At 36.8% G+C, this 25,135-nt stretch overlaps 1 protein-coding gene across 1 annotated transcript in view; it reads right to left on the bottom strand.

Moving 5' to 3' along the window:
- MYO3A (myosin IIIA) overlaps positions 1-25,135 on the bottom strand; it is a 186,685-nt gene that overhangs the window by 98,943 nt on the left and 62,607 nt on the right. The window contains exons 9-10 of the mRNA XM_084867969.1: positions 25,070-25,135; positions 21,568-21,723 (exon numbers count right to left, since the gene is read on the bottom strand). Of these exons, the coding sequence (XP_084724095.1) occupies positions 21,568-21,723; positions 25,070-25,135 (222 nt within the window). The remainder of the gene's footprint in view (positions 1-21,567; positions 21,724-25,069) is intronic.

Raw genomic sequence — 25,135 nt, 5'->3', positions numbered from 1 at the left:
GATATAAAATCTGTATATTGCACTGAGTGCCCAGCACCCATAGTCAAATCATCTTCCATCCCCATATATTAGACACCCTTCACTCCCACTTAACCCCTTTCCTATGGCAACCACCACACTGCTGTGTCCATGGGTTTCAGTTTTACATCCCACAAATGAATGAAATCATATGGTTCTTGGCTTTCTGATTGACTTATTTCATTTAGTACAATATTCTCAAGGCCCATCCATGTTGTTGCAAATGTCACCATACTCTCTTTTCTTATGGCTGAGTAGCACATCTTCTTTATCCAGTCTTTTATCACAGGACACTTTGATTGTTTCCATGTCTCACCACTGTGAATAATGCTGCAATGAACACAGGGGAATACATCTCGTTGGGAATATATGTTTTTAAGGTTTTGGGGTATATACCAAGAAGGGTCTTGATATATTCCCCATGTGGTAACTCTATTCTTAAGATTTGAGAAGTTGCCAGACTATTTTCCATAGTGGTTGCATCAGTCTACATTCCCACCAGCAGTGAACAAGGGCTCTCTTTTCTCCATAACCTCTCCAACACTTGTTATTATTTGTCTTGTTGATGATGACCACTCTAACAGGCGTGAGGTGGTATATAATTGTCCTTTTGATTTGCATTTCCCTAATAGATAGTCAAGTTGGACATCTTTTTCATATATCTGTTGGCCATTCGTATGTCTTTTTGGGAAAGGTATCTGTTCAGATCCTCTGCTCATTTTTAAATAGGCTTGTTTGGTGTTGTTTTATGAGTTCTTTATAAATTTTGGATATTAAACCTTTGTCAAAGCTATTTTAATCTCCCATTCATTCAGCTGCCCCTTTCTTTTGTTGTTGTTGTTTTTTTGTTTGTTTGTTTTTTTTGTTGTTTTTTTTTTTTTTTTGCTGTGCAGAAGCCTGTAAGTTTGACAAACTAAAAAATTGTAATTTTAAAAATTATTACTCAGCATAATTTAAGAGGTGTACAAAAAAGAAACCACATGGTGGATTTTCAAAAGGTTAAATGTATGTAGAAAATTATTTTAAACATTAGGAAGTTTATTTTCAAAGGAAAACATTTCAATAATTTTCACCCAAGGCATAAGAATCTTGATTTGACATGAAGGTTGGAGAAAAGGTTGCTGAAATAAACACAAGGCTTTGTTTAAACTCTTTTGAACATGTCATTCACTTTATTTTGAGCAAAAACTATATTTTCAATGTTTATTTTTGGACATACTTTTAAGCATCTGAATTTGTCTATAGTAAAGGGAAAAAGAATAAATGGATTTTGAGAATTAACAAGAATCATACCCATCACTCATGAACTTTGATGCTTTCTCATTGCTTAGAGAATTAAGTGTCTACTGATAAACTGTCCCCTCTCCATCTGTGCCCAGCCTGGCTTCCGTGCACTAGATTCTGTCCCCTTTCACTCAAGGACATCACTTCTGTGGGTTCCCCTCTCACTCCTACTTATTTCCCCTCTCAGCTGTTATAGCAAACAAAAAAAAAACACACCTTCCCCTGGTGCAGTTTCTTCCATCTACTGTTCCATCTCCTTGTTTTATTTAAAAAAAAATACTCAGAATAATTTTCTAAATTTAGTAAATTTATTTTCTCTCCACTCATTAAGAAAACCCATTTTAATCAGCTGTCCTCAATAACCTCCATGGAAACAATTTCTGTTCATGTTCAGGACATTAATGCCATTCACATTGCTAATCCAAGGGGTCCATTCCAATCCTTTTACTTAACTGACCAGCAGCATATAACACTCCTTCCTGAATACACCCAGCTGGGCTTCCTGCACCCTGGCTTGACTCTCTTCCTTGATTCACTGGCATCTTCATCTGAGTGTCTTTTTCTGGTTTCTCCTCATATTTCTGTCATATTTTGGAGTTTCCCACACTTCAATCTTTGCAGCTATTTTCTTTTCTATCAACATTCATATCTGATTTCACAGATTTAAATATCACCCATGTACTAACAAGCTTGCTAACCTCAAAACTTAAGTATCCAAATGCTTACTGGACACTTCAATTGAAAGTCTAACAGGAACAATCAACACATTCTAAACCATGCGCCTAAATACCCCAGCCCCATGCCTGCTCTTGCCCCATGATCCTCATCTCAGTAAACGGTGATCCCATTCTTCTTATTGTTTGAGAAAAAACCCCAAGAGTGATCCCTGGCTCTTCTATGTCTCTCAAACCTCTCATGCAATCTATATGCAAATCCATCATTTATATCTATATATCTATATATCTATATATCTATATATCTATATATCTATATATCTATATATCTATATATCTATATAACTATATATCTATATATCTATATAACTATATATCTATATATCATTACATCCATACATCCATATACCCATATATCCATATATCCACATATCTAATCTATATCTATATCTATATCTATATCTAATCTGTATCTATATATATCCTTTGTTTTTATTATTTCCTCTTTGACCCCATCTGCATGGTGAAACTTTATTCACTTTCCACAGTGCTCTCAAATGCCACCTCTTTTGAACCCCTAAGCATAATTCTTACAACCTTCAGGCAAATAGTTAAGTCATTTCAATCATTTGTGTACACATCTAATTCCTTTTGTTAATCTGTAAACTGCCTTATGATAGAGATATCTCTTCAAAATATGGTGCTTAAACATCTAAACATACATGCAAAAAAGAGAGAATCTGGACATTAACCTTACACCTTTCATAAAAATTAATTCAAATGGATTATAAACCTAAATGTAGAATACAAATCTATAAAACTCCTAGAAAATAATATAAGAGAAAATCATAGATAACCTTGGGTTTGGAGATGAGTTTTTGGTTACAACACCAAAAACACCACCCATAGAAGACAAAATGATAAGTTGGATTTTACTGAATTAAAAACTCTGCTCTATAAAAGACACAGTTAAGAGAATAAAAGGTAAAGCCATAGACTGAAAGCAAATATTTTCAAATCATGTAGCTGATATAATTTTTATCTAATAATAGGAACAGTTTCACTCCTATTTGCAATTCTTAGATTCTTTTGTAACTTTTATAGAATTTACAAAAATTTATAGTTATGCACTTATTTGTGTGGATAATTTAGTTAATATTTGAATCATTTACTACAATATCAGCTCCAATATGTACAAAACTATGCGTCTTTATTTCCCATTTAGAACATAGTAGGTCCTCAAAAAACCTTTGCTGAATGAATGAATGAATGAAAGCATATCATCCATAATTTTGGGCACAGGATTGGCATATAGTTGGTTTCCACATTTGCTGAACTCAACAAGTATCATTTTATTTGTCCTCCTATTTCCAAAGAGCTTCACATTATACATTTTTCAAAAACTAGAAAAAGAAATTCAATTATCCAATTGATTGAAATGAAGAGCCCTGAATTTTTCATTTTTTTAATGGGACCATTTGGCAGCTAAAGACTGTTCCTGGAGAATGAAGAGGAGCGGATGGTGAAGAAACGGGATCAATACTTGGCTGGCTGATACCCTCGTCTTTTGCTTCTGTGAATTTGTCTTCCATGATGTTTTTGGTATTAGCTTCCAAAACCATAGCAAAGATTTTGATACTGTGATGAATAAAAACCTCAGATGGCTCCCCAGATCCTAAAGCATAACTCAAAATTCCTTGGCATGAAATCAATGAACCTTGATAAGCTTGCCTCAAACAACCTTCCTAGCACCATGACCTATCATCTCTGTACAGAACATTCCCCAATATGTCAAGTATTTTCAAGATTCTGTACTTTGCTCATTCTTTTTTTTTTTTAAAATATATTTTATTGATTTTTTACAGAGAGGAAGGGAGATAGATAGAGAGCTAGAAATGTCGATGAGAGAGAAACATCTACCAGCTGCCTCTTGCTCACCCCCTACTGGGGATGTGCCCGCAACCAAGGTACATGCCCCTGACCAGAATCGAACCTGGGACCTTTCAGTCCGCAGACCAACGCTCTACCACTGAGCCAAACCAGCTTCGGCTGTACTTCGCTCATTCTGCCTGGACTTACTTCCTCCCACATCTGGCAAATTTCTACTTATCAGGCAAAATCAGACTCACAGAGAGATTATACAACTAGTAGAGAGATACTTTCACAACTCAACTAAGTATACCAGATATTCATGTTCACCATTCCTGCCAGATGGGGAGAAATTGTGAGAGATACCAAGTGTTATTCATCTTTCTATGCCTGGAATCAAGGATAAGAAGATGTAAAATACAACTGGTGGCTTGAATAGCAATACTTAGTCCTACCCAGCCAGCTGATGTACGAAGAATAGTATTGCTTAGAGTGAGCAATCTTATCTTCTTCCCCTTTGGCAACAGTGCAAAAGCCTAGTTAGGTGCTGGACGAATGCAATGAAAAGGCCCATCGTTGTCCAGCACATCTTGGCTCAGCAAACTTCCCTCCCAATCTCTCACCCCGTCAGGGTTGAAGTCAGTTTAACTAGAAAAACACTCTGGACACTGGAATTGCCCATTTATATGAGGGTACCAGCCAGCCAAGTATTGATTGCCTGGTTCTTCACCATCACTCCTTTTCATTCTCCAGGAACAGTCTTTAGCTGCCATTGGCAAAGGGCTGCTCTGGGAAACATGGCCAGCACTGCTATCACTTGCTTGGGCCATAAACATTATGGAGAAAATGAGGCAAAAAAAGAGAGAGAGAGAGTAATAGCTGCCATGACAAAGTAGCACTAGTGACGACTCACATTTACACTCTTTCAAGTGGCATGACTCAGTGAAGCACGTGATTAATATGACATTTCCATTCTTATTCTTATGCTTATTTGTTAGGCTTCTCCCCCTACACACACACACACACACACACACACACACACACACACACACCTGAATTATATGTTTCAACATCCACTACTGCATTCATTTATTTATTCATTCAATAATTATTTAAATTTATGGAGCACACAATAATGTGAGATAAAGCTATGAAGACAAATGGTACAGGTCCCTGCTCACCAGGAGCACACAATCTGCTACACGAGTTAACAAAAATGTTTGGATAATTTCAGCTATAATATATACATATATTTCAACACATCATTTTTTTATGAAGAATAATATGTTAAAATCAAGGAGGTACAACTAGTTACTGCTTCAAATACTACTCTGTTAATTGGCATGGCTATATCTATTCACATGGCTTTTTAAAAATACATGAATGATGCATAGTTAAGTTAGGTGCATGTATTTGGTTTATAAAAGCTTTCTCTATGAGTTATTACAATTGTAATCATAATGAAGAAACAAAAGTAGAGTATATAAATAAAAATTAAAAAAAGAACCAGCAGTTGTGAAAATACATTACACTTTCTTATATATCTCTTTTGGTCACTAATGTATCCTAAGAAGTTAAAAGAATAGTTGAGGCATAATAGATACTCAATAAGCATGTTTAGAATGACTAAATGATTATTCATCAAAGGAATATGTCTAGTCCAATCTTCATCATAACATTAATCTAATATCTGTATTTGTCTGGAAAAAAAAACCCACCACAAACAAACCTGAATTCTTTGGAGTCCCTTTGGGTAAATAAAAGCTTTGAATGATTTTTCTTACTTATACTATTATGTATTTATTAAAATGAATTAGTACGTTTGTACAAGGACATTTAAATGTTTCTATAATTTTATACATTAGTGAATATCTTATCAGTCATGGCTGACTTTGTTTTGGTTGACTTTCATTTTTTCAATAGCAAGTGATTTTGATTTATTAGATGTACCTATATACCAAGTACCAGACACAATTATAATGCAAATAATTTTTGAGACTTTAATACACATTTATAGGAAGTAACTGCTACAGAATTTGGAAGGGCTTCTCTTTAGAATATTCTCATATGACTGTCATTTTGATAAAAATCTTATTTATTTATGCCAGCGTCGGTTTGGCTCAGTGGATAGAGCTTCGGCCTGCAGACTGAATGGTCCCAGGTTCCATTCCAGTCAAGGGCATATACCTTGGTTGCGGGCACATCCCGGGGGGTGTGCAAGAGGCAGCTGGTCGATGACTCTCTCTCATCGATGTTTCTTACTCTTTATCCCTCTCCCTTCCTTTCTGTAAAAAAATCAATAAAATATATATATATTTTTTAAAAACTTCAGATCTTGTGAAAGCTATAAAATATTTGTAAGATCACTTAGAAAAATTTACCTGGACTTCTGGGTAAAGTGGGGGATTTCTTACAATTGAAAAACATTCTTATTTCCTTCTTAATCTTAGAAAGAGTATTTAATAAAACATTAAATGCTTCAGAGGCTCAGCTCCACTTTTCCTTCTGCCTGGAGAGACTAATGTACCTCCCTCCATCGTGAAGTCTGAGCTGATCACTCATTTTTAACATTGCAATTCCACCCCACTCCCCAACCCAGGATTCCCAATCCAGTTTGCTCTGTTTTTATTTTTTTTCTTTAGCATGCATCATCATCTAATATACTATAATATTTATTAATTTATTATATTTATTGTCTGGGTTTTCCCAATGGCATGTAAACACCATGAGAGAACAGGACTGTTTTTTAAATTAAATCTGTTGACTGACATATCCCAAACTCCTAGACCAGATTCTCACAAATGATAGGTGCTTAAAATATATTTTTTGGGTAATGGAGTGAATATTTTCCTTTTACTAAATGTTCATCTACTATAGAACCAAAGAAAAGTTTTATTAATTTTAAATTCTGGTTTTAAATAATTGAAATGCTAAAGTAAAAAGTATATATGTATACCATATATATATATATATATATATATATATATATATATACTTTATATATATTTTTAAATATTTTTTAAGACCATTTTCTACTTCTACCATTTTCCCTTTGCCTTCATTTTACACAACCAATTTCCATTTTTATTACTTTATTAAATGTTTAGTTTCTGTAAGACCTGGAGAAAGCAAAGCTAGAATCCTTCCATAATATTTTTGTTGTCTTGTGAAAGTACAGCTTGTTAGCCAGATTATATATTTCATTTACTCTGTAATACTAGAGAGAAATAGTTTCAGACTATAATTGTTTTTCTTTCTGTGTTGTCAAAGGTCACAGTTACCCTCAGGGATGGTTATTATAGTTTCACTTGTATTTCAGTTCTACACGCTGGAAAAAAACACACACAATTGCTGCTCAATGTTAAATTTTTATCTTTACTATTCTGTTGTTCTATTGCAATGCAATAGCTTTATTTGCTTTTATTTTGGTTAAATGTACTCTTGTAAATATCAAGCTCTATCTTCTAAGACCATCCAGGAACCACTGGGGTAGTCTAGCAATCCATTGTTAAACATAATTCTAATCAATGGTTTTATTTTCATTTCCTTATCCATCGTTAAATTCTAGTAGCAAAGTCACAAATGGTATTATCAAAGGGAGTACAGGCTCTCACTGATGTGCCTTGGAAAAATAGTTTTTATTTTTCTGCAGTTTTACCCTTTTGGCCAACTGTATAGTTCTGAAATCATGGTGGGAAAAGAATACCAGATCAGCAGAACAACTCTGGCAATGGCTGGTGTGACAGATGTCATAGTCACCCATCCCCCATTAAATTTTAAATGTCCTTTTCATTCACTAATCCTTCCTCTTTCCCTTATAATTCCTCAGAGATGTGCTTTAATCTGGACTGTACACAGATATACATGTTCATAAAACTTGTTGCAATTCTGGAAGATGTGGGAAAAGCAATACAGTTGACTCTTCAACAACACAATGGGGACATCACTGCCCCTTCCCCTGCAGTCAGAAATCCATGCAAAACTTTTGACTCTTCCAAAACTTTGCTGTTGAGCAGAAGTCTCATCAATAATCAATAAATATTTTATTTGTATTATAATTATATACAATGAAAGTAAGCTAGAGAAAAATGTTAATAAAACAATAAGGAAAATACCTTTACAGTAAGTACTACACGTATTTATTGAAAAAAAATCCATGTATTGGTGGACGCTTGTAGTTCCAACTCATGCTGTTCAAAGGTCAACTATACATAGAAGCTGATAAAAATCTTACCTATGTCAGCATCTTCCTTAATTTATATTATCTAAATCTCTGTATTAATAGTCTCCTAATCTTTTCTCCATAGGGGTACTAAATCATCTGAAATATATGAACATCAAGATATGCAGAAGGAAGGTGATCAATGATTCTCTCTCATCAGTTGTGTTTCTATTTCTCTCTTCCTCTCTGAAATAAATAAAAATATTTTATATAGAATAACTCTAGAAATATGAACAAGGAACTGGATTGGTTGCCCTTGGGAAGGGACATCATGAGCAGACTATTTTTCACTGACTATGAGGGCACTATTTCAGTATGTATGGATCATCCATTCAAGAAACAGAATAAAAGAAATGTTGTTCTCTAGCAGAGATTTTGATGTATAATTAAGAAGCAGTCTGCTTCAAGAAAAAAAGGATATGATCCTTTGTTTATGATTTGAACAATAGGCACAATCTCACTAATTAAAAAGAGTGATTTCATTAAGGCTATTAGCAAATTTTAAGCAACATATACCATCTGGTAATCATTTTTATGTGGTTCTGGGCAGGGTGAAAGTGTGCCTGCGGGCTCTTTAAAAAGAATCAGTTATCTGGAGACTGCAGACAAATGTTCCCACTGGGAAAGCCTGTCTGCTTCTGCTGTGAATGGGACGTTTCTGTTCTATTGTTTTAGATAGAGTGACCTGGTTTTCGATGTTGAAATAAAATGGACATCTGTGTTTGCAAGAATATTTGATGGCTTTAACCTGCCAAGAGTTCCTAACATCTTTCTTCTTCACTTTTAGCTTAGAGACAAGGAAGAGAGCAGAGAAGACACAGCTTCTGTGGGCAGAATTTTGTTGCAAAGAGGGAGTGGCACTGCTCCTTCAATAGGCAGAGCTGTGTTACCAAGGCCCCTGTAAGTGCCTGTAGGATAAACATCACTACAGAACATTTACCTGGTTAAGAATATGGCTGGGGGGGATGGGGGGTATAGAGGGAAGGTTGGTGGAGTTTGTATTTTCAAGGAATGATGGCATTAAGGGTCACTTAAGATTGTGTGATTATCTTTATTATATTAACTTTATTCCACGTATAAAAAAATATCTTCTTTGTTGAAAAATTGAAAAATGCCAAAAAATGTAAGACATAAATTACCTATAACCCCATTACCAACAGATAACCACTATTGACATTTTTTTTACTGTTTACATTTATATTTCAGTGCCAATGAGTTGGCGATTTTTTATATTTCTTTTTTTAATTATTTTACTCATTAAGGTATCACATATTTGTCCCTGTCCCCCCATTCCCATCCCAAACCCCTCCCCATGCATATCCACTGTTGACATTTTGATGTTTCCTTGTTGTTAGACAGACATGAGCAGAGCTAGAAATTCACCAGATACAGAAAATCACCAGGGCAGAAAGCCCTGGATGTCCAGCAAGGGGAAAAACTGGGAAACAAGAACCTTGCTGCCAGGACAACCTATCCTCCTTTGGCATATCAATGGTCATGCCGTTTACACCCCCTGACTTTTTCCTCCCTAAAAGTAACATCTAGTCCTCAGTTGTGTTTCAGCTCCAGGCCCAGAAAAGCAGGAAAACCAGACAGGTAGTGCCCTGGCTGCCTCAGGACCAGTTATACTGACTAATGACCCCAGCCTTGGCACCAACCAATCAGTAGAGACCATGACCCTGGAAGAGCACTCCTAAAAAGCTCAAGAATATTCTCTTGAAACACTCAATATTCTCTTGAGACACTCTCTTAAGTCCTCCCCTAAGATTTCTACCTGCAAGACAGAGATAAATACACCCAGGATGAAGGACCCAGAACATACTCTCCCCCAGGGGAGCATGCCAGTGCCATTCCCTTTACCCTTCTTCCCTCTAAGGAACCCCACAAGACTTGCAACCAGGGAATCAATGCACAGCAGCAGCTCATCCCAGGCAAACCCCGTGAAGCTGTCTCCAAAGTCCCCTTCACTCTGACTTCCCAGTGAGCCAAAGCAGCTCGCCTGCCCGCCAAGGCTATCCTGTTAGTTCTTCTCTGCATCTTCCTTATGTCTCTGCCACCATCATTGACCCAATACCCTTTGGCTCAGTGCTGTGTAATCCTTCCCTTTGGATCTCCCCATCGCCCATGCCCTTTTCTTTAAGTAAATTCAATTTTTCTTTACTCACCTTTTGACATTGCTATTTAGCCTACCCAGGCAGCACCAACTTTAACCTTTCAGTTGTATGTTTCTTTCTTTGCACATATTTTTTTTAAACAAGTTGGCAGAATTTCATTTTTATGTCACCTTATTCTTGCAGTCTCCTCTCTGGTTACAAAAACAAACTATCCCTACAGTGAACAAAGGCCAGCTCTCCTACTTGTGCAGCTGCTCTCTCAGGACTGCGGTGAGGATGCTCTTTCACATGCTTTATCAGCTTCTCCCTCCATCAGCATTCAAATGGGCTCTAGGAGCTCCCATCTTTAACAATCTCTCCTTTGATCCTCCATTCCTTCACTACTATCTCATTTCTCTTTCTTTTACAGCTGAGCTTGTTGAAAGAGTACTTCACATTCCCTCTCTCTTCTACCCTACCTCACCCCTCTCCTTAACTTCTCCCAACTGGGGCTTCCTTCCAGTGAGCCTGCTGAGATGGCTCTTTTCAAGGTCACTGAAGAACTTCTTGTGTACAAATTCAGCATTACTCTATTTTTCTTAAATTTTCAGCACTGTTTGGCGGAATTGACTATCCTCTCCTTCTTTTGAAACACCTGGTTCACGTGGCTTGCCATAGACTACATTACCCTGCTCTTCCTCCACAGAAAATCACACTGGCTTATTCTCCAGTTCTGATTCCTCTCCCTCTGCTGAGTTTCTCAATGTGAGTGTCTCCCAGAGCTCTACCCTAAGCCCCCTTCACATTCTTTCTAAATACACACATCAGCCGAAACCACTTTGGCTCAGTGGATAGAGCATCAGCCTGCAGACTGAAAGGTCCCAGGTTTGATTCCTGTCAAGGGCATGTACCTTGGTTGTGAGCACATCCCCAGTAGGGGGTGTGCAAGAGGCAGCTGATCCATATTTCTCTCTCATCGATGTTTCTAACTCTCTATGCCTCTCTCTTCAACTCTGTAAAAAACAAAAACAAAAAATCAATAAAATATATTAAATGAATGAATAAATAAATAAATAAATACACACATCAGTGATCTCATCCAGTGCTATAGCAGTAAGAACCTCTATAAGCAAATATAAAGATGACCTGATCTCTAACATAGACTTCTCTCTCTTGAAATCTAGATTTCTGTATCCAACTGCCTACTTAAAAACTCTACTTTCATGTTTAATACATCAAATTTAACATCTCCCTCAAAGAATTCAAGACCTCCTTCCACTTTATTTGAATAAATATAGGAGAATTACACTATTGTCCATGGACAAGGAAAACACCCACATTTTAGGTTGGGCGGCCAAGGTAATGTTTTTATACAAACACACACACACACACACACACATTATTTTTTCAGAGAAACTTGTGGTACAGTAAAATATATATGTGTCAATCATAAAACAATAGAATTCTGTTTTAACTTAAATTATCCAAGCTAGAAAAGCCATAGTTAGTTACTAATTTCCCTTTCTTTTCTTTTTTTTAAAAATAAAACATGGCATTTTGACTTCAGATTTTTTTTCACTTAAAAAAAAAGAAAAACTCCAGCAACTCCAGCTGTATTTATATAGAAATCTAACTTCAAAGTGAATCATAATCTTCTGAAACTAAAAATTCTCTTAAATACAGCACTTTTTTTGCAGAGATTACAAAACTAAATGGGGAAGCAAACAAGATTAGGACAGCTGAACAGTCAGAGATAAAGCTTTACGTGCCTTGTAGTAAGGAATGAGGAGCACATCATTTTGAATTCTACTCAAAGACTGAAATATTCTGCTCTAATTCTTTACTACTATCCTTAAAAATATTTTTCACTCTTTCCCTGCAAAAAAAGATGGCTAAAAGTTTTAGCTAATTTAAATCACAAACATCTTCTGTGTTTCTCTCAACAGACTATTAGTCTCCTTAAACATGAAGACAAAATGCAGAGAACAAAACAGGGGAAGGTGCTCAGGGAAAATGGTTCCTCTGTCCTCCATTCAACCTATACATATTTTTTTGCTTTGCTGCAAAAAATATTAGTATCAACCACATTCAGTGTCCTGCCTCCTGTGAGGCCCTGCAGAATTCAACAGTAAATGTAATTTTATGTAAATGTGTCTTTTCTTATGGCAACAATACCAAAAATGGATGTGGTCAAATCCTAGGCAATTTAATTTGAAAGAAAAAAAAAGTAATTAGGCAATATTGCAGTATTTTTTGCAACCTTTATAACGTAGGTTAATACTCTTAATAATCCCTGAAGCTATTTTTACTCTAGAAAATAAAATTTGTGCCCGGCCAGTGTGGCTCAGTGCTTGAGCATCAACCTATGAACCAAGAGGTCACACTTCAATTCCTGGTCAGGGCACATGCTTGGGTGCAGGCTTGTAGGAAGCAGCCAATCAATGACTCTTTCATCATTGAGGTTTCTCTCACTCTCTCTTTTTCCTTTCTGAAATCAATAAAAATATTTTTAATGTGTTAAAGATGAATGTCTTTAATAAGAAGGCCAAATAATGTACACAGATTTTTTCCCCCAGAAAATCTTGGGTTTTTTTAGAAAATGGGTTATAATTTGTTCTATATAACTACGTATATTTGTTAGATTCAAAGCATTTTATTTCATTAATTCAAATGTGATTATTTTCAGAAACCACTGTAAGTAAAATAATGATAAAATTAGAAGAAAAAGTGAAATATTTTTAAAATAAGAAGTTGAGTCAAATTAATATAATTAAAATTGGATAATGCCATCTTTAAAATAATGACTTCTAGAACATTATTAGAAACAAATATTATAGATATTTGGAAATCTAATGTAATTCCTGAACTTATAAAGTGATCATAACATATAAAATTTAAATTTCCCTACAAATAATTAGCATATTTTAATACTAAATTCTAATGAAAAACAATCTTCTATTGAATGATGCTGAAAATACCAAGGAAGTGATAAATAAATTAGTCCACATGAACTTTAGGGAAACAGATTTCAACTTTGTATAGATTAGCTGAAAGCATTTTTACCTGAAGTCAATTTTATGTGAAAGTACTTTAGAATGCATAAATTTTCAAGCTAGTTTGGACCCAAGTAAGAAAGTAAGAATCAGGGACAGCTCTTTATCCAATTCTCTAGTTATGTTAAAATCAGGTGTATGTAGATAATATCATAAATGGTGATCAAGTTGGGTTATAAAACAAACTTATTCAGAATTTTCCCAGGCTCCTGATCCATAGTCCACACTGTACAACACCAAAGGGCACCACTGATGTATCTCTGTGCAACATTCATGTGGAATATGACATCAATGGCGCCTCCTGAAGGTTTACAACATGGGCCATCCCATATAATTTATGGGTATAAGAGGGGTCTTCAAAAATCATACTTTGCTGGCTCATTGTCCCCATAAGTTTGTCTCAAAAATGGACAAACCCTCCTCAGCTAGACACTGTGTTACTCAGATCTTGCTTATTGGGTATTGGTATCCTTCCCACTTATTTGGGGAAATGGTGACTGACACACAGTTAGTCACTCTGGGTGCTCTGGCTGCTCCTCAGTACAGACTCCTTCCTGACTAGGCTGAGTGTTGCTCAGCATTGCTCAACCTGCAAGCAGTGCCTCCAGTTACTCTGCCAGGTAGCTTATTCCTCTGCTGAGGAGCCTCTCAGTTGATACACTATTGCTGTGTGGATATTTGGCCCTTCCTGCTGCTACTTTCATCCAGGAATCCTTTGGGAAATGGAACTGATGGCCATTTCCCCTTTGTGTTATATGCTGATTGAGATGGGGCAAGTATTGTTGCTTGTACTGAATTTACAGATTGAGTAAAGTGGTTCTTTCAGTTTTCACTTATAACCTCACCTTTCTTAGGACACAGACATGTATCCAGGTCATTGGACTGGGTTCAGGATGGCTTTGATTAATAGCCAATACTTGTATCCAGATTTCCAACTCCTCCCACTACTGGGCTTTTTTTTACAGGTCAAACCTGTGCTCCTTCCCTTAGTAGCAGTCATCACCCAAAACATTACATGACCCTAGGCAAAAAGACTCCTATTAGACCAACCCACTGCCCATCAGAAATTCCTGGCTCCCTGTTGTGGCCACAACTCCAGTTCCTTTCCTAGGAGGCTCCTCGGTACCGTCCATCTATGTGAACACACTCATCTCACTGGTAGCCCAGACATAGCTAATCTTTCTTAGACTCAAGGTGGGACTCTTGTTATATAAACCTCCTAAGGTTTTAAGTCACAATGACACAATGAATAATGGTGACTTCATTCTTATTAATAGTTTCTTGTTTTGGTTATTCATTGCTATGTAACAAGTTATCCTAAAATTTTGCAGCTTATATAAAACATCTATGTATATATAAAAGGCTAATATGCTAAGTGTCCCTCCACTCGTCCAACCAGTCACTAGGACACACACTGATCACCAGGGGGCAGATGCTCAACACAGGAGCTGCCAAGCTGCAGTGACTTGGCAGCGGCAGTTCTTGGGTGATGCACCCCGAAACCAGAGAGGAGGGAGCCCAATTCCTCGCAGGTCTGTGAGATTCCACCTTTGGCCATGGGTTATGTTGTTGTTGGGGCACTGTTGGCCCCGAATCTGATTTACTGAACACCTGCATTTGCGTTCCACACCACAGCAACTTTGCAGAGTGCCCTTTCACATCCCGGGACCCCTGGGGAGATGTCAGAGAGCCAGTTTCAGACCAATCCTCACAAGCCAGGTCGAGGGACCCCACCTGCCAGAGGGACTCCACTCATTCCATAGATACCCTTCAAGCCATGGCACCACCCCAGGTATGGCTGGTTGGGAAGGGACCATGGGAGGTTGGCTCTGGGACATGTCCTACCCATCTCACCCAGTCCCACCCCACCAGCCACCTTCTAATTAATTTCCTTTCGATGTGCATGAATCCATGCACTGGGTCACTAGTTTTATTATATTTCATGACTGTGGGCCATGTATTCAGGCAAGACTTACAAGTAGGCAATTCCTTTGCTCTGTGTTGTGTTAACTTAGGTCACTTGGTGACATTCAGCTGGTGAGTAGGCTGGTCTAAGGGGGCCAAGATAGCTTCAGTCATATAGCCAGCACTTTTTAGGGACAGCTGTGAGGCTAGGCCCATGCAGGTCTGTTAACCACAGTGCCCACCTATGGTCTCCCCAGCATAGTGGTCTCATAGTAGTTCATCTCACTTCTTCCTGCCAGTTCAGGGTTCTCAGAGACAGTGCCCCAAGAGACCTGAAGTGGACACTGACAGCTTCTTAAGGTCTGGGCTCAGAAACATAATACATTACTTTTGCTATCTTCTATCAACTAAAGAGGTCACAGAAAATGCCAGCGCTCAAGGGCAGGCAGCAAAGACTCAAGCTCTTAATAAAAGAAGCATCAAAAAATTGAGACCATCTATCATCCATTGCACCCTGTCCTATTCTATCAAGAAGCTGGATGAGAGTTAGTCCAAGATAAAGGCCACAGAATAAAGTAAATTTTCCCTTCCCTTAGAACTCATTAAACAGCAAAAAGAATGGAAAGTAGAGAAAAGTCTCTTTCCTTCATGAAAAACAGAAATGACCATAGTCCCACAATCTATAAAGCAAATTGTGAAACCTGTTTATCTGAGAAACAACACTTAACTCTTTATGTGTTCCTGGTTCCACCTGAGAAGAGATTCATCGCCATACATACTTTTCACAAAAGGGGAAAAGAAAAGGAGGAGGAGGAGGAGTTAAGGGATATAAACAAAAAGCAGATGAAGAACATATAACACAGGAAAGAATCATGGAAAAGGTTCAGACAAAAGTTCTCCATCCTCAAAGGCACTTCTTACATGATCTCTCATTAAAGAGAAAACTCCTCAAGAGAAGATACACAGTTTTAATGAAGAGACAAGAAAAAATAGAAATAGATAAACACTGAGACAGTTGAATTGAGAAAAGAAACAGAAGAAAATCATGACAGAAAAGCAACAAGCTGCAGAATAAATATGACTCAAGTCATGGGTAGGGTAAGGTGCATGGTTTAAGCGTGCACAATGAAAAAGAAAAGAACAAAGATTCACTTGGCTCTCATGAGCCAGTGTGAGCTGGCTATAACACATTATATGGTACAAACAAAACAGATGTGGAAGGACTGGCACTAACACACAGCTTGGCAAAATTATTGAAAGCTTATGGGCACCCTGCAGACAAAGAAAGTCATGAACAAAGGGAGGCATCTCATTGCCTTGGTTCTCTCAACAGCCACACACACTGCCAAAGAGCTAGTGGAACAATGCTCGTAACATCTTGAGGAGAAGAAACATTAACTTAAGTATATTTTACCTAATGAACACCGAGCTTCAAATTCAAGAAGGAAATAATTCAGGGTTGAAGCTTTCTGTAGCCCTAACTGGTTTGGCTCAGAGTGACGGCCTGTGAACTGAAGGGTCCTAGGTTCGATTCTGATCAAGGGCATGTACCTTGGTTGTGGGCACATCCCCAGTAGGGGGTGTGCAGGAGGCAGCTTATCAATGTTTCTCACTCATTAATGTTTCTAACTTTCTATCTCTCTCCCTTCCTCTCTGTAAAATAAAAAAAATCAATAAAATATATTATAAAATAAAATACTTAGAAAAAATAACCATGCAAAGACAAATTAACTACCCAAGATAATGACAAAAGGACTCAGAAAACAAGAAGGTATAGTAAAAAAAAACAAAACAAAAAAACTTGTCATGAGCAATGAATAAAGATTATTCAACCCTACAAATTATGGTTATAGATATACTATAAATGTTAAACTCTGACAATGTAAAATAATAGTGTAACAATACCAGAAAGTGAAAACAAAGGAGATGGGAGGACATATAACTGCTAACTGCATCCATCAGATCCAGGAGACAGTAGACATTGTCTATATCTGAATCAAAATGAATCTAGCTTTTTAAAATCCAGCAAAAGCCAAAAACTCTTGACACAAAGAAAAATAAAAATATATCTTAACTCCAGCAATGTATTCATTTTCTCTTTAGTCTCTTTTTCTTCTGTTAAGTTTGAGTAAATGTTTATTTAAAATAGCATTTACTGTACTCCCCCCATCCTCAGTTTTGCTTTCTGCAGTTCCAGTTACATAGTCAGCCACAGTCCAAATTCCAGAAGCAAACAATTCAAAACTTTTAAACTGTGCATCATTCTGAGCATCATGATGAAATCTCACACCGACCTGCCCAGACCTGAATCATCCCCTGGTCCAGTGTGTCACACTGTGTATGCTCGCTGCCCCTGAGTCACTCAGCAGCCCTCTGAGTTATCAGACCGATGGTCATAGTCTTATGGTAACCCTTATTTTACTTAATAATGTCACATTTACATAACTTTTATTATACTATATTTTTATGATTATTCTATTTTACTATTAGTTATTGCTGTTCATCTTTCACTGTGCCTAACCTATAAATGACACTTTATTATAGGTATGTATGTGTACGAAAAAGCATAGTGCATATAGGGTTCAATACTAGCCAAGGTTTCAGGCATCCACTGGGGGGTCTTGGAATGTATCCCCTGTAGATAAGGGGAAAGTATGTTTATGCTGTGTTTTCTTCCCCATGGTGCAGGGTTTTTGGGTAATTTTATAAAGCTTCTTGTCTATGTACTGATTTGATTTTTAAATAACAAGTAAGGGCTGCTTTTATAAATAAGTTAATATTCATTATCCCTTCAAAAGAATTAAGAAGCAAAGAGGATCAATGCATGTTTCAAAACTCAATCTGCTACTATCTTTGCCTTTTCTCAAAGTGACGGACTGAAGAAGGCAAAGATATCGTTGAAGTGGGAGCATATGAATTATTGTGTTAGATCAATGGCAAAACTAGAGCGATATTTAGAGTTGGAGCCCCATACGAGGGGGCTTCAAACAGAAAAGACAATATTCTCTTGCAAGAGCCAGCCTTGCCGTCTAAGCTGCAGAACTACATGTGTTGGTTATAAGGGGTGTGAGATAATGGCATGACCAAATCCCTTTAAACTGTAATTTCTCTAGTAAAACATCTCTAGAACCTATGATTACCTCAGGGTATTAGTTGGGTTATATTGCTGAATGAATAACTAAATTTCAAGAAACATCACAGAGATGAAATTGAGAGACTGGGCAGTCTTGGTTCTGCAATAGCACCCTGCACCTCAATGGTGCTATCCTAAAAGAAGGACCAGGGTGCACATCATGTGACTTCACAAAGATGGTTTTAGGAACTAATGAGAAACCAATGTAAATGTTATCATCTTTCCACCCCCTTAGCCGCCCCTCCCGCCCCCCCCTCAAGTCCTCTTGCTTTTGCCACTAACTCAGCAGAAGAATTAGAAAAAGAGGAATTGTTAAAATACAAGTTTTCTCTACAAAAGACATTTAAACCCTTCTCTAAAAAACAAAAATTCACGTTAGTTGCTTCAACAATTAATATCAGTTAAGTAATAGTCAAATGTGCTCTTAACTGTACCTACTGAATATAAAAAGCCAGATTAGGGTTTTCTACTTCTGATCGCAATCCAGACTCTTCAATTCAAGACAATGTATATTTATTGAGCATTTCCTACAGGCAAAGCACTGGACTCAGTATATGTGATTTACAAAGATTAATAAGATTCACAAAACATAGATGCATGTAACTATCCTGAAAGTGATGACGTATCTAACTCTATACTAGGTTTGCGCTTTCTGCTTTTTAGGGCATTTCATTTATCCGAAAAACTGTATGGGATAAATCTCAGTAGCATTCCTATTTCACAGACAAGAGTTAGCCAGGTCTCAGAGAGATTTAGTCACTTGCCCCAAATCACAAAACTAGTGCATGGCAGGGCCAGTACACAGAAGGATGAGGAATCCATTGCAGGTCTGTCTGACTTTGAAGTATGAACAGTGCTGAAGACCCTAGAGGGAAAACATGCGAATGTAAACTTGGGGTTTGGGAGAAAGGCTTCTGAAGGGTGCTGACATTTGAAGATATGGTTCCAGAGTTTATGTTGAAGAAGATAAAGAAGAGGGGAGATCACAATGACAGAATACTGCATGAGCCACCAAGTGCATGATTTTCGTGTACTGGGCCTCTAGTCAATTTATACCAGTCTAAGAAAAAATCAGTGAATTGGGAAACAATTCTGAAGAAATCATCCAAAATGCAGCAGAGATTAATAATGGATGACAACATGAAAAAGAAATTATAAAATATGTAAAGTAGAACATTCCAATATTTATCTCTTTTAAGTAAAAAAGTAAAAAAAAAAAGATCAATATTTTAAAAAATGACTAAAAATGTCCCATAATTGTGTAAGACATGAGTCCTCATATAGAAAGCATATCCTGAGTCCTTAGTTGGATAAATAAGACTAAATTTTGTGATTCAGAAACAGAAGTATTGAGTCTAACACAGTGCCAAAAATATAGCAGTTTTCAAAAAAATTTATCACTAGAATTCAGAGTGCCAGGATTACGATCCAAAGATGTATCTCCCTCCAAAAAAGATGGAAGTTTAGATAATGTTTGCTCCAGGGATAAGCTTGGACTTGTTTGCTAGCAGACTCCTTAAAAGACTAGTTTCTCATGCTTAGGGTGCCTCAACTGTGAGGCAAACCCACTGTGTATTCAGTATCTACTTAGGCCAACAGCCCTCTGACTTGTTGAGCAAGGACAACAAACATGAACATAAAACCCATGCTGCTGACTTAAAAGTCCTTTGTCTCTGATCCAGGAGTTTCATATCTTCTTCTAGCCTTTACGAAACTGGCAAGTCAACTTACTAGCTTTCAAGTAGGGTAAAATCTCAGATCCCTCAGAGTTCTTGATATTGCACACCCTATACAATGCTGGTATACTTCAGTTCCTCTTTGTCGTCTGCTTGTTTTGAGAAGGATGGGACTGTGGCAGACTATAAAACTGTATTCACACAAGGATAACAATGTGAGCATGTATGAGCCAAAGACCACCTCTTTGCTATAAACCCCATGCCTGCTTCTTTCTTTTTGGCACTCTATTCCACTCACAACTTTAATTTTTTTTTCTCATTACATGTGTATTAGTTCTGTCTCTCCAGCCAGCAAAGTTGTAAGCTCACATAGGCAAGGATAATATCTCCCCAGATTTTCCACAACCGTTAGGCCATTTACTCTGATGTGAAAAAAGTTTGGGCTTTGGGATCAGGATTTGAAATCCTGCTAAGTCATTCATTACTTCTACAGCGTCATACAAGTTAATGAGTACCTTCAAACCTCAGTTCTTCTCAACTGTGAAAACAGAATATCAAAACATTCCTCTCAGGGTTGTTGTAAAAGCTCATGGGGTAATAGAAATAAAGTCCTCATACAATGTCCTGCATACAGTAGGCATGAAGAAAACAGGAATTAAATATGTAAAACTGCAAAAGGAATTCAAATATAATTGTCTTTGAAGTCATGTCCCAACTCCCTAAATAGTGATAGGCTCCTTAGATGAGACTAATAGGATCCTCAAGAATGAATTTAAATGACAAATGACTACTCTTTGACTTAACAGTACCATCTACAGTAATTTATCTTAAAGAAACAATAAGAGATTCAGGTACAGCTCTTTTCAGTATGGTGTTACTTACTAGAATAAAAGCAACCAGCAACAACTTAAATGTCTAATAATAGAGGATTATTTATAATATATCAGTTGTGCAATAGCATGTTGTGCAGGCATTAAATTTTTTTTGGTAGAAGGATATTTAATGGCATGAAATATCAGTGAAAGAAGGCAGTCTCCAAAACACAAAACTATTACTCAACTTTTTAAAAATATATTTCTGTTCATAAGATACTATAAGGTTATAGATTGATTTTATGTTCTATATTTCTTTGTATCTTTTAAATTTCCTAAAATAAACACACATATACTACCTATAATAAATAAAAATATGGCAATATTTTAATACATAGATTTTTATAAATCCAAACGAGAAATATAAATAAATATATTAATTATTTTTAAATATAATTCAACCAAGGAAAATATACTAACAAATAATAGTATCAAAAAAATCAAATTTTATGTTCTTCTTAAATCTCAATTCTAAGATATCTTACTTTACAGAGGAGCAGAAAATACATAAAAATTTACACTAATACTAGTCACTTATTGAAGTTTACATTCTTTGTTTTGATGAAGTTTTTGTAAAAATGCTGCCAGTAATTTTACCAATTTTGGATGCAACTTAACTTCTAACATCACTTTCCATGTAAGTGCCCCTGAGCTCTAGACCACAACCATGGCATTTAAGTACTTTTCCCACCTTCACTATTTCCTTATAAAACTGTTCAGTCTTTAGATGATCCTTTAGCTTTTAAATTTAAGATGTTATTCGATTACCTGGCCTTTTCTGTGCCTCCCATGCACTGATAAATGTCAATGAATTCCATGAGTTGTTTTTGCAACATCACATCTTTGCCCTCAATTTGAGTAATGAATTTATGCTGCAGAAGATCTGACACTGTTGGACGCTTTTCATAATCTTTAGTCAAGCACCTGCACTGGCAAAAAAGAACATGTAATTATTAGGTAAGTTTTTATAAAGTATGATTCACATTCCTAAAACTACTTGAACATAAGAGAATAATGTTCCTCATAATTGCTCAGACCAGGTCTCAAGTACATCTAAACAAATGTTAAAGTGCAATAGGACAAAATGAATATTTGTGAAAGTGCACACATCTGTGATTAAGCTACTAAATACTACTTCCTTAGTCTCCCCACAAGCAGAGTGAGAATTAAATTCAGTCTCCACCATGAAGTCTCCTTTACATGTCACTAGCTAAAAATAAATAACAATGAAGACATTACAGTTTTAATGCTTATCTGAAATTAAAACAAACTTTTCAGTTTCCCTCACTAATGCTTCTAAAGGCTTCTCATTGATGTAATTCTTTCTAGGTGATAAAACGGCTAACCCATTTGAGAAGGCTAATGTAGATCAGTCACACTTCTTGAGAAGTTCGCCCAGAGCAGAGTCATAAGAGAGGAGGTAGGGTGTGAGAGCACTTAGGCAACATCACAGGAGTATCATTGGAACAAACGTAGGATGTTCAGTCAGCTGTGATGCTGTCTTCATATATTTGGAAGAGAGATTAGATGGTTCTCAGCGATTATAGGGGACAAAAAGAAAAGAAAAGAAAAGAAAAGAAAAGAAAAGAAAAGAAAAGAAAAGAAAAGAAAAGAAAAGAAAAGAAAAGAAAAAGACAGATGGATTGGTAGAATTAAGAGAGAAACAGATTTCAGGTTAACATAAGAAAGAACTTTCTTTGGCTTATCTCTTCTTGTCCACCCAACCCTACCTGGAGGTATGTCTGTTCCATGCCTCCCTGCTTCAGGTCTTCTTTTGTTGGTCGATTCATTTTGTTCATTAGATTCCACAAATAAGTGAGATCATGTGATATTTGTCTTTCACATGATCTCACTAAATTTGGCTTATTTCACTTCACATAATATTTTTCAGGCCCATCCATGCTGCCCCAAAGGGTAAGAGATCCCTTTGCATAGCCCATGGACAAGGACAATATAGTAGTGAAGATCTGGGGAGGGGTAATAGGGGCTTAGAGAGAAGGGGGAAAGGAGAGGAAATGGGAGATATCTATAATATTGTCAACAATAAAAATATATTTGAAAATGAACAAATATATATATATGGAAGAACTTTCAACAGTGAGGTTTCTCAAAGATAGAATGGGCAGCATTGGGAAGTATGATTATTTTTATTAGGGGTGTCTACTGATTGGATGACTGCTCAGTGGACATATTTGAAAAGGATTTATTCTACTACTATAATAATGGGCTATGTAAATTTACAATACTCTTCCAACCCTGAGTTTCTGATGATCTATGGTTATGAGAAAACTGGTCAGAGTTGGGCTGTCATCTGGGGATATAGAAAAAGGAAAAAAGAAAGAGAATCTATGCCTTCATTTCAAGAGTGCCATTGCTAATCTGTATTGTTGATCTTCCTGAAATGATAATTTGGCATTTTTTTTTTTTTTACTCAGCTTAACCAAAAAAATATTTCTCAGGTATGCTAAATAAAATATGCTAAAGAATAAGAATTAAGACATCAAAAAGTACAAACCAGAGTTTTCATTTAGCTTAGCAGACTGATGATTTCTGACACCTGCAGCACTTGTATTGCACTTAGTCACATATAAAATTATTTTATTTAAGTAAAACGTCATAAAATATCTGATGTGTAGCAAGCACTTTGCTAAGACACTGGAGTTACAGTGGCAGGTAAGGCACATTCAGTGCCCTGGAGTTACTTTCTGTCTAGGTAGGGAAAAAGACCTCTAAGAAGGTAGTGAAATGAAAGTGCCAATATTACAAGAGGAAAACAAACACCCTACAATGAGAGCATACAAAGCAGAAAATTAACTGCCCGGACGAAATCAGTAAATGATTCTCATAGGTAAACTTGTGTGAAATATGTCAGTCACCTCACCAGGTTCCATTCAGGATTTGCATGGAAAGAACTGCAAACATGGGCATAATTACGAATCTCGGGGAGACCTTCAGAGTTACCAATGGTTCTCCTGAGATTTATAGAAATTCTATTGCAGTTTATTAGATATTCTCTAGTGCAAGGCGCCCGGCTAGCTCAGTCGGTAGAGCATGAGACTCTTAAATATTCTCTAGTGCATAATACATACTCAAGTAATGACTGGTTAAGTGAAAAGTAAGAAAAAAAACTATTATCAATTCTTTTTAGATTTCCACAACACTTAAATCTATTCACCTGTCTTTGTAATAATAAGCAGATATTCTTGGTAGGAAACCAGTGATGGCAGTTATGGATGGGTTTGACTGGTTCCTCTACTTTCTTTTTTCTCTCTAAATTTTTGGAGTGGAGTATGACACCAAATCTTAATGACCCTTCTCTTCCATTTACAACCTAGGGTCATTTCTTATCCTTATTTTCTAAGGTGAAGTCATAATAAAAATTGTGAAAACAGAGTCTGTGGGATAAATATTTAGAAATGTCTGAACTCATGGTGTCTGGTCAACTGTCTGAAGGTACTGCACTTGAGCTAAGTATGCATTAAATTAAAAATGTTCTCTGAATTTCAAATGTATAAGCATTTTATCTATATAATTATGAGATTCACCAACTATAATAAATATTACCTGATTATGATGAGAATTAATGATAAAAATAAGTGAAGGGTTAAATAACAGACCAAATAGATGGTGAGTGAGCAGGTGGGAAATCTGAGGATACAGCTACTTAAAGGCAGGTGGACAGAAGAATGTGTTAGTGGATGATGCAAACTCTGCAGAACTTATTACCATAAGTGAATCAACAGGGCCCTGAGGTCATTGTTTGGGCCACAATGAATTTTCTGAAGACACAACAAATGCTTGTCTTGATAAAGATAGTAGAAACCTCTGGGGCTATATATATATATAGCCAGTGTCATGATGACCAGAACGACCAAATGACCCATCATCATGAGGTGCATTGAGTAGCAATCGGTCTCTTCCCCTGGCTTTCGAGCAGCAGCTCTCTTGTTGCAGTGGGACAGCTCTCACAGTGCAGCAGGGCACGGCGGCTCCTGTAGCTGCAAGGCCCAGGACTCAGGCAGCCCTGAGCCAAGGTGGGTGGGAGGCCCATGGGAAATGGACCTAAGTCATCAGTAGGACATCCTCTGAGGGCTCCCAGACTATGAGATAAGGCAGACCAGCCTGAGGGAACCCCCCATTAAGCCTCTAGTTTAATGAATAAAATGTAAGGAAGAAGTATGAAGGAATTGTTCAAAAAGGCACATTTCAAAGTTAGCAAGATGATGTTTCTTTGATTTAAAAAAAAAAAAAAGACTATCTTGTTACTCACTTGCTAATAAAATCATTGAATTCTGCTGACCATATCTCAGGCTGCCTTAGTTTGGGGGGTGGATTC

The sequence above is a fragment of the Pipistrellus hanaki genome (genome assembly GCF_964339955.1).
Source record: "Pipistrellus hanaki genome assembly, chromosome: 1".
Classification (NCBI taxonomy): Eukaryota; Metazoa; Chordata; class Mammalia; order Chiroptera; family Vespertilionidae; genus Pipistrellus; species Pipistrellus hanaki.
The sequence above is the reverse complement of the archived record's forward strand: the minus strand, read 5'-3'. Positions and strand labels throughout refer to the sequence as shown.